Below are 16001 nucleotides of genomic sequence, written 5' to 3' on the forward strand. Positions count from 1 at the left end.
TGTAAATTGATTCAGCCACTATGGAGAGCAGTATGGAGGTTCCGTAAAAAACTAAAAATAGAACTACCATGTGACTCAGCAATTCCACTACTGGGCATAAACCCCAAGAAAACAATACTTCAAAAAGAGACATGTACCACAGTGTTCATTGCAGCACTGTTTACAGTGATCAGGACATGGAAGCAACCTAAGTGTCCATCAACAGATGAATGGATAAAGAAGATGTGGCACATATATACAATGGAATATTACTCAGCCATTAAAAGGAACGAAATTGAGTTATTTGTAGTGAGATGGATGGACCTAGAGTCTGTCATACAGAGTGAAGTAAGTCAGAAAGAGAAAAACAAATACCATATGCTAACACAAATATGTGGAATCTAAAAAAAAAAAAAAGGTTCTGATGAACCTAGCGACAGGACAGGAATAAAGATGCAGACGTAGAGAATGGACTTAAGGACATGGGGTGGGAGAAGGGTAAGCTTGGACAAAGTGAGAGAGTGGCATGGACATATATACACTATCAAATGTAAAAGAGCTAGCTAGTGGGAAGCAGCCGCATAGCACAGGGAGGCCAGCTTGGTGCTTTGCGACCTCCTAGAGGGGTGAGATAGGGAGGGTGGAAGGGAGACGCAAGAGGGAGGGGATATGGAGATATATGTATATGTATAGCTGATTCACTTTGTTACACAGCAGAAAGTAACACAGCATTGTAAAGCAATTATACTCCAATAAAGATGTTTTAAAAAAAATATTCCACAAAATAAAATAAAATAAAATAAAGAGATGCAGCAACTCCATCGACCAGTGTGTGGTTCTTGATTGGATCCTGGATTCTCTCCACTACCTCCCCACAAAAGAGACGGTTCAGTTGAGGAAATTTGAACCTGGATTGGGTATTAGATAATGATGATATATCACCTTTAACTTTCTTGGGTGTGATGATGGTTCTGTGTCTGTGGAGGAGAGTGCCTTCACTAGTAGAAGACACTGGAAGTATTTGGGGGTATGATACGATGCCTGCGAGGTACCTTAGAAATTATAGCAGTTATAGTTTAAAAGGTTCATGTGTGTAGACAGACGAAATGAATCAAGGGGAAGGGGATGGGATGTTCACTTACTAAACTTTTCGGTAGCTTTAAAATTATTTTAAGAATTGGAAAAAATCAACTTCTGTACTTGGGCACTTGTCTCTCTGAGTGGTAAGGCTGACAAAATCCTACTTTAACTGGCTCGTTTTACCAGGCTTCCCGGTGATTAGGCCCTCGGATCACGTGTGTGCCTGAATGCCCAGTGCTGCTTTCACTCTCAGCGTTGTGGAGTCTTTGAGGTTTGCGTCCTATTTTAATCCTTGGAAAAATCACGCTGGCTTCGGAAAGCAGCCCATTGGGCAGCAGTAAGTAACACGGTGGACTGCTGCCTCTCCTTGCCTTGGCAGAGTGGCGTTCTGAGACGTCGGAGTTAGGGTGTCCGTCACGCCCCGGTGACCTGCCGGCTTCCACGCTGGAAGGGGCTTGGAGCTGATGTGCGATTCCGTGTTTGGGGTAGGTTGGCCCATCTGTGGCCTTCAGGAGTTTATATGCCAGTTTATGTATGAATTCTGAGTTGGTTCCTGGGAGCCTCACCTTACTTCTGCAGGTCTGGACTAGACTATATTGCAGAGAACAAGACGGGGCCCGTCTGTCTCTCGAGAGACAGCAGCAAACACCATGGTATGGCCCAGAAATCTGTAGTTTGGGAGCTGGAGCCGGGCAGACTCCAGCCGGTGGTATCAGAAGAGGTGCTCTTGGGCTTCCCTGGTGGCGCAGTGGTTGGGGTTCCGCCTGCCGATGCAGGGGACGCGGGTTCGTGCCCCGGTCCGGGAGGATCCCACGTGCCGCGGAGCGGCTGGGCCCGTGAGCCACGGCCGCTGAGCCTGCGCGTCCGGAGCCTGTGCTCCGCGGCGGGAGAGGCCACAACAGTGAGAGGCCCGCGTACCACAAAAAATAAAAAAAAAATTAAAAAAATAAAAATAGAAGAGGTGCTCTTGGGCGGCAGGCCACCTTGAGATTGCATGTTGAAAGTGGCGATGACTGAATTGGTCAGGAGGAATTCTAGTGAGGGGAAAGGCGTCTGGAAACAAGCAAACGAGGGGAGCCTGTGTGTATGTGGGGGGAGGGGCACTAGAGCACCTGGCACTGTGCCAGGTGTCCCCTTTAACGCTTAAGATAGATCTGGGCCTCTGTGTGGGTTCACGTGGTCCTTTTCACACACGTGGAAACAGTCACAGGCAGTCAGGTAGCTGCCCCGAGATCCCCCACTGGCTCTTGATGGAGCAGGTTTGGAAGGTCACTGACCTGTGCTCCTGGCTGGCACTGTGTCTGATTTTCGACTAGTTGGTGGAAACTGCGCACGTGCCAACCTCTCGTGAACAGTGGGAGCGACCCTGGAGAAGGTGCTTTGCCCCCATCACTTCATCCTCTGGATGGGAGTCGTATCAAAGGATGGAATCGAACAGATGGTAATAGTAACAGATGGCCCGTGCGGGGCTGGGAACTTCCTGGAAGTTGGCACTGGTTCCCCCAAAGAAGACGCTCTCAAGGTAGATGAAGAAATAGAGGCTCGAGAGAGACGAAGAGATTTTGCCGAGATCACACCTTTGATCCGAAGGCCCACGACGTCTCTGTGCACTGGGCCAGCGCGGTCGGGGGCCCAGAAACGAGTCACGGGGCCGCACTCTGAGCGCACGCCGGCGGGAAAAGGAGGAGTGGGACCCAGGCAAGCCCGAGGGTAGCCAGGGTGTGAGAAGTCCATTCTGGAGGGTCAGTGTGACGGGAGGCCCGAGGAAGGAAAGTTGAGTTTTCCCGTCTCTCCTTCCACGCCCCAGACTCTCTCTCTTTTTCCTCCTTCAGTGGTCAGTGACTGACTCTTAGGTTCAACCCTCCCAGGGCCTCCGGGCCCCGGTCATACCCTCTAGAATTCCCTTAAATTTAAGAATGTTTTGACAGTGCCGATACTAGCCTGTTAACCTAGGATGTTTAACCTGTTACATGCCAAAGGGCTGGAAGAGGGGGTTGCTTAGGGTATCTTCACCCACTTACACAATACCTCGAAGAGGTGGTACCTCCCCCAGGTGGCTCTCCTGTTGAAGAGGTTAGGACAGCCTCTTTCTTGCTTCACGTCGTTCGGCAATGCCTTCTGTAGGCTCCACTTGAAAGAAAGTCGAGTCCCCGGCAGAGTGCCTGATTCCAACACCACCTGCAGACACTTTGCGTTCATAAGTCTCCTCTTTTTTATTAACAGAAACGTGTTACAGAAGTAGATTTGCTAGTAAACACAGTGAAGAATTTCTGGCGGGCTTAGAGAGTCTTTTCCGTTAAGGAGGGTTCTGTGCCCTTGGCATCCAAGGTGCTTGAACTGCTCTTACCTCCTTGGGGTTCACAGGTCATGTGTCAGTGCTGGGGCCTCAGACAGGGACGCGTGAGGGCGTGTGACTCACTGTACTGAGGTTCTAATACCCAGGCAGGCACCATACAGCAAAAGCAGGGCTTGTACTTTGAGACCCAGCTTCTCTGATTTACTCTGAACCCTCTGCAGCTCCCGTCAGAGCCACAGTCTGGGGTTCGAGGGCCAAGAACAGAAGCCAGTGTGGTTACTAGGTCTGGCTCAGGAAACCAAGGATGCGAACGGGTGTTCCATCCTGTTAAATCCCGGTCATGATTTATGAAGCCAAAACCCAGCCTAACACTGATTATCTCACTGTCAGGTACCTGAAATTTTCTTTGAGCTGAGATGATATGTATGTGGTGTATCTGTATGGATGATATAGATAGTAAGATTAATTTGAGTTCTCTTACTTTGTGATAATTTTACCCCAGGTTAGTATTACATAATCTATGAAGATACGGTTCAGGTATAAAGTGAACTCAGTAGGGTAAATGAGATTGCACGGATTTTTTTTTTTTTAAGCCCCGAGCACAACACAGTTATTTTAAATGATGTAGAACTTGGCTAATTCAATGAATAGCAACATATGGATGCGAATATGACAATTTTTAATTTATTTTAAAATATTTTCAGTTAGTGCTTTTTGATATCAGATTAACCTTTCTCTTCACCTTATTAAAACATCTTAGTGTGTATTTAGAATGTATATTGGGAATCTATAGACATCTTACCGTTTCTTTGGGATTGTCTTTTTACCCTTTCTCCTCTTGCCCCTGGAGAATTACAGGTGTTTAAAAACCATTAGGAGCTGTCTACAGTGTCCACCCCGGCACACCGGCGGCTTCGGTGCGGTCTGGGAGCTGCCTGGGTGAGACCCCCGCCTGGTCTCCCCGACCCTCCCCTTCACCTGTGCTTTGCAGAGAGAGCCCTGGTCTCTCCTGTGCGTTTGTTCTCGCCGAGACACAGCCTGAGTCTCTCTGCACTTTTCCTGGTACTGAGCCAGGGCTTCCCTTGCTCTCTTTGCCAGCCCACGGGTCTCGTCCCCTCCTGGGCAGGTTCTAATCTGGAAGTGGCCTCCAGGCGTTAAATTGCTTCCATTTCTCCGCTTACATGAGGTACCTAGAATAGTCAAATTCATAGAGTCGGAAAGTACACTGGTAGATGCCTGGGGCCGGGGGTTGGGGGGCGGGGGAATGGGGAGTTCGTGTTTAATGGGGACAGAGTTTCAGTTCAGGAAGGTGACAAATTCCGGAGATGGATGTTGGTGAGAGCTGTACGACAATGTGTATGCACTTAGTGCCACTGAGCTCTACAGTTAAATAAGGTTAAAATAGTATGGTTTATATTATGTGACTTTTACCACAGTAAAAAAAAAATTGCTTCCATCTCAACCAGGGCCACTAGATTAGGTGGGTCAGGACAGACCAAGCGGTGGAAGCTGTTTGGTCCCAAAGTGAAGAGCTTTATCCTTTGTGTCAGAGCCAAGTGTCCGCCCTGACCCTGCCTTCCCTGCTTCCTCTCCTTCTTCCCTCCTTATGTCTCACTTAGCTGGGGCTGTGGGATCATAGTACCCCAGACCGGGGGCTCACACCGCAGGCATCTGTTCTCACAGCTTTGGAGGCTGGACTTGGAGGTCAAGGTGTCGGCAGGGTTGGTTTCTCCTGAGGCCCCTCTTGTCGGCTCGTAGATGTCCATCTTCATGTTTCTGTGGTCTTTCCTCTGTGTGTGTACTTGTCTGTGTCCCAGTCTCCTCTTACAAGGACACTGGTGCTGTTGGATTGGGGCCCACCCCCAGGACCCTGTCTCTACCTACAGTCACATTCTGAGTACTGGGGTTAGTATTGCGACCTGTGAATTTGGGAGGCGCAGTTCAGTGCACAGGTCCCCCGTCCTGCCCTCACCCTGCACCCCTCCTCTTCCTCTCCCTTCCCTTCCACTCTCGGTCCTGCTTCCTCCCTTCAAGTGTCTTCTTCCCGCTGCTTTTCCTTAACCTGTAAAGCATCCTGCACAGCTAGAAAGATATGAAAGCTGGGAGATCGAAATGCCAGCTTTCTCCCTCCAGCCCTTCTATTAATCAGCTTTGTGACTTGAGCTATTCACCCATTATTATTATTATTAATTATTTTTAATATTTATTTATTTTGCTGCATCGGGTCTTAGTTGTGGCACGCGGGCTCTTCGTTGCCCCACGGCACGTGGGATCTTAGTTCCCCGACCCGGGGTCAGATTGGCATCCTCTGCATTGCAAGATGGCTTCTTAACCCACTGGACCGCCAGGGAAGTCCCTTCACCCATTCTTGAGACACTCAGTTCCTTGGCTGCAGGATGGGAGTTATTCTTCCCCTCTTCCCTTACAGGACTGTCGTCAGGAAAGCCCAGAACACCAGCTCGGATTTTTAAATGCTTTTAAAGTAAACTATGCTGATATAAGATAGAAGAAAGCTCTGACAAAGTGTAATGTCTACAAGATTATCTGGAGTACTTGAAATTCTAATTAAAACAGTGTGTGTTTCAACTCCACAAGTTTTACTGTGGTGTTGTTATCCTGAATTATTAGCAGTCAGTCATACAGGTTGTGGGGTTGCTTTTTTTTTTTTTTCCCTCCTCTCTCAACAATCTCATTGTTGCTCTAAAGAAAAGGTGAGAGCTGCTGAAACCAAGCTCAGTTCGGGGGTCTGGCATAGCCTCCCCTGAGCCCCCTGACCCTGGCCGACTGGACAAGAGTGACCTTTAGCTGAGGTTTGGCCTCCCGATGTATGATCGGGCTGCGCGTTTAGAGCCGTGAGTCTAGGGTGACGGTGGGGAGGGCACTTGGTGGGGCACCGCAAGCGGAGGCGGGAGGGGTCCCCGTCACTCAGTCGTAGAGTCCGTCGCTGGCAGACGCTACGTCACATCTTTTATCTCTGCTGGCTCTCCTGGGTTTCATCGTATTGCCTAACAGCCTTCCTTTTTAGAAAGAAGAAAAAAGTCCAGAATAGCCACAAGTTGGACTGTTTGAAAGAGGTTGACTTCTCTGTCTTCCCCCCAGCTGCTGGTCCGTGAGACAAAGAAGTATTCTTTGAAAGAAAATGAATAGGCCCCGGCTGCGGGGCTTGGGAGATGGGAGATGGGCTGTGAAATGTAGAGCGCGCTTGTTTTATCAGGTGCTCCCTCTGCCTGCGGGGTGATGTCAGTCTGTCGCCGTGGGCTGTGGTCCGACAGGAGCCGGATCCCATTGCCGGGCAGCTGGCTTGGGGGACTGAGCCGTGGTTTTACTTCTTTGGTTTAGGTTTAGAAACAATAAAAGGGGTGAGGAGGAGAGTAGAACATAAAATCTTGGACACAGCAGAGATTTAAACTGTGGCAGAAAACTCTCCGTTGGGCGAGGCATAGAGATTTTTGTGAAGAATCCTTAGAAGTTATAGCAAGAGACCCCTTAGTATAGCTGTCCCTTCCCCTTTCCCATAAACACAGACATTGTCATTTCGGCCTTGTGCTGTCTAACCTCCATAAAACGACAATAAATGCCCTTATTTTGATTCATTTCCCCCCAGTCATGCCCGCCTTTTGTGCAGCCACAAATCCCTGTCTGGCCTTTGGCCCACAGAGCTGATGGAGGCGTTGTGACGGGGGCTGAGACCGGGAGTGACACCGCCCCTGCTTTGTCCCGGGACCCGTCTGTCGCTCTGAAACCGGATCAGTTGTCTCCGCTCCGTGGAGAAGGTCTTAGTCTCCGCCATTCAGCTCAGTAACAAACTGGACAGGTACATGTAAAAGTATGAAATTAGATCACTCCCTAACACCATACACAAAAATAAACTCAAAATGGGTTAAAGACCTAAATGTAAGGCCAGACACTATCAAACTCTTAGAGGAAAACATAGGCAGCACACTCTATGACATAAATCACAGCAATATCCTTTTTGACCCACCTCCTAGAGAAATGGAAATAAAAACAAAAATAAACAAATGGGATCTAATGAAACTTAAAAGCTTTTGCACAGCAAAGGAAACCATAAACAAGACCAAAAGACAACCCTCAGAATGGGAGAAAATAGTTGCAAATGAAGCAACTGACAAAGGATTAATCTCCAAAATTTATAAGCAACTCATGCAGCTCAATAACAAAAAAAACAAACAACCCAATCCAAAAACGGGCAGAAGACCTAAATAGACATTTCTCCAAAGAAGATATACAGATTGCCAACATGAAAGGACGCTCAACATCACTAATCATTAGAGAAATGCAAATCAAAACTACAATGAGGTATCACCTCACACCAGTCAGAATGGCCGTCATCAGAAAATCTAGAAACAGTAAATGCTGAAGAGGGTGTGGAGAAAAGGGAACCCTCTTGCACTGCTGGTGGGAATGTAAATTGATATAGCCACTATGGAGAACAGTATGGAGGTTCCTTAAAAAACTACAAATAGAACTACCATACGACCCTGCAATCCCACTACTGGGCATGTACCCTGAGAAAACCGTAATTCAAAAAGAGTCATGTACCAAAATGTTCACTGCAGCTCTATTTACAATAGCCAGGACATGGAAGCAACCCAAGTGTCCATCGACAGATGAATGGATAAAGAAGATGTGGCACATATATACAATGGAATATTATTCAGCCATAAAAAGAAACGAAATTGAGTTATTTGTAGTGAGGTGGATGGACCTGGAGTCTGTCATACAGAGTGAAGTAAGTCAGAAAGAGAAAAACAAATACCATATGCTAACACATATATATGGAATCTAAGGAAAAAAATGTCATGAAGAGACTAGGGGTAGGACGGGAATAAAACAGACCTACTATAGCATGGACTTGAGGATATGGGGAGGGGGAAGGGTAAGCTGTGACGAAGTGAGAGAGCGGCATGGACATATATACACTGCCAAACGTAGGGTGGATAGCTAGTGGGAAGCTGCCGCATAGCATAGGGAGATCAGCTCGGTGCTTTGTGACCACCTAGAGGGGTGGGATAGGGAGGGAGGGAGGGAGACGCAAGAGGGAAGAGATATGGGAACATATGTATATGTATAACTGATTCACTTTGTTGTAAAGCAGAAACTAACACACCATTGTGAAGCAATTATACTCCAATAAAGATGTTAAAAAAAAAAAAAGTCAAGTCTGCTTTGTGGACCACATTGCATTTATCTCAGGCTTCAGTTGACTAAGGACAACTTGCTCATAGCATTGGAAGAAGTAAATGAAGCCGGGACACTGGGACTGAGAAGGGTGCTTGGTTTTTAACTAAATCTCCTTCAATTACGAGGTGAACTGTTAGTCAGGAGTTCTTAGTTGAACCAGCTTTTGCTCCCACCATGTCAAGGGTGTCCTGTAAAAGTTGACCATTTCTCTATCAACCGCCTTTGGAAGATGTACCTACCTTATGGAGAATGTAGATTTGAGAGCCAAAGGTAGGCCTTCAGGATGAGCTAATGGAACCACTGAATTTTACAAATGAAGAAATCAAGGCTGAATAGACAGGTGCTGTTCTGAAGGCCCTCCAGTCAGGTTCTGTATTGGGTCCAGTCTAAGATGAACCACTGTGTCAGGTCTGCCGAAGAAAAACAGTCCTATCAAAATATGCCACTTGATGATAGACAAACTTCAGTTTTAGCTATATTATAATGTAGGAAATAAGGAGTCTTAGAAGCTTTTAAATATGGCAAGAATGGGGTTCTGAAACGCGGCTGCAGATTCCTGGGTCTCAGGGCCCTGCCTCGGTCTCTCTTCTCCACTCCATTTCTGACTTTGAAAGCAGGATTTTCCTTCTGATATTTCAGCAGAATCATTATATAGCACATCATAAATCTAAGTGGTTTTCTTTTTTCTTTCTCTCTGTTAAACTTTTTTTAATTGAAATTAATATATGCTGATTCTTGTGAAATCTTGGGCCCAAATCCTTGCTCATCTTCAAAATTGGGAGAAACACTTAAGGAATATTTTTGATCCATATACTAGAACTGCTACCATGACTAAACACAGCAATTAAGTAAATTTTTTGTATCCATTAGGCATCGTTCCTTCTTCAGCATCACATAACCTGGATAAGATTATCTTCTGTTAAAAAGGCCAAATACATTTTAAAAGTTGAGCCTCTTTAGTTATAATTGTAACTTAAAAAGAAAAGTTAAATTTGACAGTTGTAGCTAAGCCAACTCGAGAAACTTAAAATACTGGCTTCCTCAGCTCCAACTCCCTCCTCTTGTTTGCTCTTGACAAAGAAAGATCATTTCTCCTTTTTCAATTACCAGACCATTGTGAGATTTAGAATACACATAAGCACAAAAGAAAGAAGTCTTTTATACACCAAGATAAGTTCCTTTCGGTGTGTATTTTTTTTCCTTGCCTGCTTGTGGTCAGGGTCTGTATAAGTTTCATCATTTGTTTTTCTGACAGCACTTTGCACAGCCTTGGGCATGTAATAGACACTCAAACACAATCTGATTAAAAGCTGAGCTGGAGCTTAATAGGACTCTGATGAATCCAAGTGTCTACATAACCTCAAGCACTTCTGCTTTGATTTGTTTTAACTTGATAAATATTTAGAAAATTATCTGACTGACAGAGAGATATAGCTATAATAACAAAAGGTTTATTTTTATTTCAGGGAAAATTAATGGATGCTTGTTCTTATTTAACAGTTAATTGTGGAAAAACCTGAGAGAGAAAAGAATCTCATAATACTGGGATCTTCTTTCATCTACTTATAAATACAGCTTTATTGAAATATAATTCACATTACCGTGCAGTTCCCCCATTTTAAGTATACAGTTCAGCGGATTTTAGTGTATTCACAGAGCTATGCAACCTTCACCACAATAAATTTTAGAACATTTTCTTATCACCCGCAAGAGAAACCCTGCTCTCAGTAGCAGCCATGTCCCACCCCTCACTTCTCCCAGCCCCCAGCAACCACTAATCTACTTTCTGTCTCTGTGCATTTGCCTTTCCTGGACGTTCCATAAAATGGAACCCGATGGTATGTGGGCTTTTGTGTTGGCTTCTTTCACTCAGCATACTGTTTTCTAGGTCCCTCCATGTCGTAGCGTGAACCAGTACTGCACGCCTTCTTGTAGCTGAATACCATTCCATCGTATGGATATACCACATTTTTTTATATCTGTTCATTGTTGATGGATATTTGGGTTTGGGGCTATAATGAATAATGCTGCTATGAACCTTCATGTATACGTTTTGTGTGAGTATATGTTTTCATTTCTTTTGGATACGTACCTGGGAGAGTAGTCGCTGGGTCTGTGTTTAACCATTTGAGGAACTGCCCCAAGAGGTTTTCCCCAGCACCTGCACATTTCACATTTGCTCCAGGAAGACACGAGGGTTCTAATCTCTCCACATCCTCAACACTTGTCCTCTGTCTTTTCATCCTAGCCCTCCTAGTGGCTGCGAGGTGGTGTCTCATTGTGGCTCTGTTTCGTGTTTCCCGGACGTCTAGTGATGTTGAAGATCTTTCGTTGTGCTTCTCGGCCATTCTCTTCTTTGGAGAAAGTTCTTGTCAGATACTTTCCTATTTTTAAATCGGCTTACCCTTCTATTGTTGAGCTGTAAGAGTTCTTTATGTAAATATATCCTTAAATAGGTCTTTAAAAATTCCTTATTCTACATTATCTTTGATTTTTAACATACCTCAAAACTCTATAACCTGGGCACCCCTTGCCTCATTTACTCATTGTCAGTGTATACTAACCATCTGCTGCATGGAATATATTGTGCCCTGTGTTCTAAGGATAGAAGATGAACAAAATGTCCCTTACTTCAAGGGGCACAGAACAAAGTGGGAAGGGAAGGGCCACAGTGATAAATTTCTTTGGGTATTCAGGAAAAGAGATGGCTTTCAGGTTGAGGAATCAAGGAAGGCAACCTGACGGAGGTGGCATTTTAAGTGGCCTTTGCAGGATGTGTAGGATTCAACACAGGAAGATTAGGGGAAGAGCCTGAGTAAAGATCTTTAGTTCTCTGTGGAATGGTGACTAGTCTAGTTTAACTTTTAGGACTGAAATTTTCAGAGCTTAGAAAGAGGAATACTAGGAACACAGATGAGAAACGTAGCTGGGACCAGATGTTGACTTTGAATGCTGAAGCAGTCTGGATAGTGTTTTATCAGTGGCTGGCAAGCTCCTGGCTGTTTGGCTAAGGATAGGGTGATGTTCTCACAATGGAGCCTTGCAAGGCTGTGTCTACAGAAGGTGTAGGATGAATTGGGGATGGGGTGATTGAAGGCAGCGCTGCTGTGTTTCTCTCCTGGAAACTGACACATGCATTAGAAGACAAGAAGGAACTCCTGGGAAAATTATTTAATCTTGTGGTTTCCAAATTTATTTGACCATGGATTCACTTGTATTTTTTTTTTTTTACATATAAGGTCCGAGGTACGTACTTTGGGTCTTGATGTCTTAGTTCAGTATTTCACAAGTAATAATTTCATAGTAAATGTTGGTTGGTTGGTTGGTTACTTAATTGATTACAGGATTGTGGACCATAGAATTGGGTCTGAAGGAATATGAGATATTAGCTAGTCTGTCCCCTGGTTGGGTGGAGGCCCGGAGGGGGTAAGTGCGTGCCCATATTTGCCTGTTTCTAAATAAAGGGAGGGTATCCCACAGGTGCCTTGACTCCCAGATCAAATGTACTCCTCGGGCTTCCCTGTTGGTGCAGTGGATAAGAATCTGCCCGCCAGTGCAGGGGACACAGTTTCGATCCCTGGTCCGGGAAGATCCCACATGCCGCAGAGCAACTAAGGCCCTGCACCACAACTACTGAGCCTCTGCTCTAGAGCCCGTGAACCACAACTACTGAAGCCCGTGTGCCACAACTAGTGAAGCCCGCGCGCCTAGAACCCGTGCTCCACAACAAGAGAAGCCACCGCAGTGAGAAGCCCGCGCACCACAACAAAGAGTAGCCCCCGCTGGCCGCAACTAGAGAAAGCCCACGTGCAGCAGCAAATACTCAATGCGGCCAAAAATAAATTAAAAATTTAAAAATGTACTCCTCAGGGCTTCCCTGGTGGCGCAGTGGTTGAGAGTCTGCCATCCAATGCAGGGGACACGGGTTTGAGCCCCGGTCCGGGAAGATCCCACGTGCCGCGGAGCAACTAGGCCCGTGAGCCACAACTACTGAGCCTGCGCGTCTGGAGCCTGTGCTCCGCAACGAGAGGCCACGACAGTGAGAGGCCCGCGCACCGCGATGAAGAGCGGCCCCCTCGCGCCACAACTAGAGAAAGCCCTCGCACAGAAACGAAGACCCAACACAGCAAAAATAAATAAATTAATTAACAAACTCCTACCCCCAACATCTTCTTTAAAAAAAAAAAAAACACGTACTCCTCAGTTTTACTAAAATAATTTTAACCTTGTTTTGCTACGCACACACTGACGACAGCAAATCCTGCTCTGCGATGCCCGCCGTGGGGCCAGGGCCCTCTCCAGGGGGGCCCGGAGATGAATGCAGGCGTGTGACTGGGCAGACCTGCCTGCCCTTCTGACCGTGGCTCTTTTCCTTCTGCCCCTGGTTCCTTTGTGCTGAGCCCCGTGTGGGGCTTGCACGGTGCTTAGGAGGAGCAGGTGTTAGCCTGATAGGCAGAGGCCACGGTTCTGGCTACAGTTAACCTGTTCGTGTGTGACCCTGAGTAGGTGACTCCATCCGTCACACGAGGGAATCCAGCGCTAACGTCCTGCATGTCCCCGTCATCTCTATAGAGGAGCTGCCCTTCCCCCCAGGGGAGGAGGACCTGCTGTGGTTCCTTCCTGGGTCCTTTGCCCGCCAGGTTACCAATCTCCAGTGTTCTCATAGGATTCCTGCGGACTTTCTCTGCCAGACACCAGCAATTCAGTCTTAAGATAAGCAGTGCCTGTACTTGATGAACTTAAGTGCAAACAAGCCCAAGAACTGGTACGAGGACGGAGACTGGGGAGTGAAGCGGGAGTGTCATCCTCACCCCAAGAGTCTTGCTCTTCTCTCAACACCGGTCGCTTGTGTGATAATGAGCGACTCTTCCATTTCTGGGGTGATTCGCCCTCGTGGGTGGGGTGGCGATTCTCCATGGCAACTGTCATTGCCTCACATCTGGCATCTGATGAGATGGCTCCACAGCCCAGGGGTCACACAGAGTACTCCCCATGCCGCTTACCCTGCCCAGGATGTGGAGAAATACGGCGTGGGGGGTGCGCTGGCGCCGTGCCTTGTGGATGAGGCTCGATTCGCGGTTGCTGGGTTTCTCAGGGTATCACCAGGGCTCCTCCGGAAGTTAACCGGGTGACTGATGCTCTGTGGAGAAGGAGAGACTGAGAATGAGGGGCAGATTTCAAAAGGATATTTTCTAATTTATTAAGGTACAGAGAGTAGCACTGCTGTTGGTTTGTTTAAATCAAAAATGACTTAATCGGAAGTAGAGGTCACCCAAAATCCTACTGAGTTTCTGAGTGTAGCAGCCTAGCATAGGGCTTGTTTTTTAGGTATTTCATTTAAGATGGAAAGTTCCAGTTTGCTTTGGGGCCAGAATCCTTAAAAGAAATCCTGACTGGAGGTGTATTATGGGTGACTGTATATTTGCTAGTTTACATCTTGCTGACTTAAGTTGGCAAAGTTTTTATTTTTCCTGGTAAACATTAAGAAGACACTTTTCCCTCCTTTCCCTAACAAGATCGTATTTGTTACATGTGTGTGAAGCAAACGGCTGTTAAAACTGTCCACCCATTCTGTGACGATATGAAAAATTGGTGGTGGCAAACAAAGATTTCCTTTCTTAGGTACCACAGGCCTCAGATGAAGTCGACTTTATCCTAATGTGACTCTCAGATTGTGACCAAGTGGAAACAAAATCGGTCAGGCCTCAGAGGCCAATATGAAAAGCACAACAAACAGATTATTATTTGTGAAAATTTCAGGTACTCACCGCCCCCCCATGACTTAGAAAGCTTGATGTTTTCTCTTAAAGTAAAACTCTGGCTTATACATTTTAGAAAGTATACAGCCATTCTTGTAATGAGAGGTTATGCTTATTTTAATTCATAACAGGGCACAAAGTTATCTCTTCGCACAAAGCCTTTCTAAAACAGGAATGAAAAACAGCAAGATGTGGAATCAGATCAAAATATGAACTCTGATTGTGAGTGTCTGACTTTGAAAATATTTTGAGAACAGCACATGTGCATTAAGCTGGTGACAAATTATCCACAGAAACTTAGTGCTGATAATAATCATATATGTATATATATATATTTTGAGTTACGCGGGCCTCTCACTGTTGTGGCCCCTCCCGCTGCGGAGCACAGGCTCCGGACGCGCAGGCTCAGCGGCCACGGCTCACGGGCCCAGCCGCTCCGCGGCACGTGGGATCTTCCCGGACCGGGGCACGAACCCGCGTCCCCTGCATCGGCAGGCGGACTCTCAACCACTGCGCCACCAGGGAAGCCTAATAATCATATTTTTAACTTGCTATTTTTAGTGTATCTTAAGAAAAAAAATATGTATTTCCCAGTTAAACAACGTATATTTGTTTGTTTTAACGTTGGGGGCGAACATGTAAACTATTAACCCATAAATTTTCCTCATTCTTAAAAGAAAAAATAACATGCCAAAGACATAATAAAAGTGTAACACGCAAGAAAAGTGAGTTCAGGGGTTTAATGAACGCACGGTTAGGTCATCATACTCTTACAGGTATGCAGTTGAATACCCACAAATCAAAAGACCTCTGTTGTTTTCAGTTAACTTTTGAGATGGTTTATGGTTGATACTGCCTCTGTCCCCAGTTACTTTATTGCAACTCTTTATTTTAAACTCTCCCCTAAAACGTTATTGAGGAAATGGTAGGTATGTGAAGTGATGGAGGTGTTGGCTCCGGTGGTAACGTTTTGCAATATATAAGTGTATCCAATCAACTCGTTGTTCACCTTCAACCGACGCAGTGATATGCGCCAGTGATAGCTCAACAACGCTGGAGGGGAAAAGAGCGCCTGTGCTGGGAAACCGTGTTTATGTAGAAGGGCCCACGCTGGGCGGCTCCCCGGGGCCTGGGCGCGTTTGGAGAATGGCATCCCGTCCCGCCGCCAGAAGCTCTCCCCCGGGAGTCGGGAGTCGTTTTGCGAGGGGCCGGGGTGGGGCCGTGTCTCCTGCTTGGTGACAAGTGTGTGTCTCCTCCTCTCTGCTCAGGTGAAGCTGCTCTCAGGGGGGAGCCCCGGCTGCAGACCCTGCCCGTGGCCTCGGCCCTCACCAGTCACCGCACGGGGCCCCCGCCCATCAGTCCCAGCAAGAGGAAGTTCTCCGTGGAGCCCGGCGACGACGAGCTGGACTGTGAAAGTGACCATGCTTCCAAGATGAGTCGCATCTTCGCCCCCCACCTGTAAGTGCCGCCCCTGAAGCGGGTCCTGCGCCACGGTTCTCCAGCCGCTCTGTGCCGCCGGCTCGGGCTCGGAGGGGGAGAGGTGCCCGCTGCTCCCCCGCCAGGAGCGGGCATTACAGCGGCGTTAATGACGCCAGGAGAGGTGAACCCTCATCTCCTTCCCACGCACGTGTGCGGCCGTTCGAGTGAGATCCCCAGAGGAGCTGCCTTTCCCCAGGGTGGCTTGG

General features: G+C 46.9%; 1 protein-coding gene across 4 annotated transcripts in view; it reads left to right on the forward strand.

Moving 5' to 3' along the window:
* The window catches only part of VGLL4 (vestigial like family member 4), a 159520-nt gene that overhangs the window by 104343 nt on the left and 39176 nt on the right, over positions 1-16001 (forward strand). For all 4 annotated transcript variants that reach the window (XM_059076126.2, XM_067043439.1, XM_067043438.1 and 1 more), the window contains one exon: positions 15585-15774. In XM_059076126.2, coding sequence (XP_058932109.1) covers positions 15585-15774 — 190 coding nt within the window. The remainder of the gene's footprint in view (positions 1-15584; positions 15775-16001) is intronic.

This window comes from Kogia breviceps, chromosome 10 (genome assembly GCF_026419965.1).
Source record: "Kogia breviceps isolate mKogBre1 chromosome 10, mKogBre1 haplotype 1, whole genome shotgun sequence".
NCBI lineage: Eukaryota > Metazoa > Chordata > Mammalia > Artiodactyla > Physeteridae > Kogia > Kogia breviceps.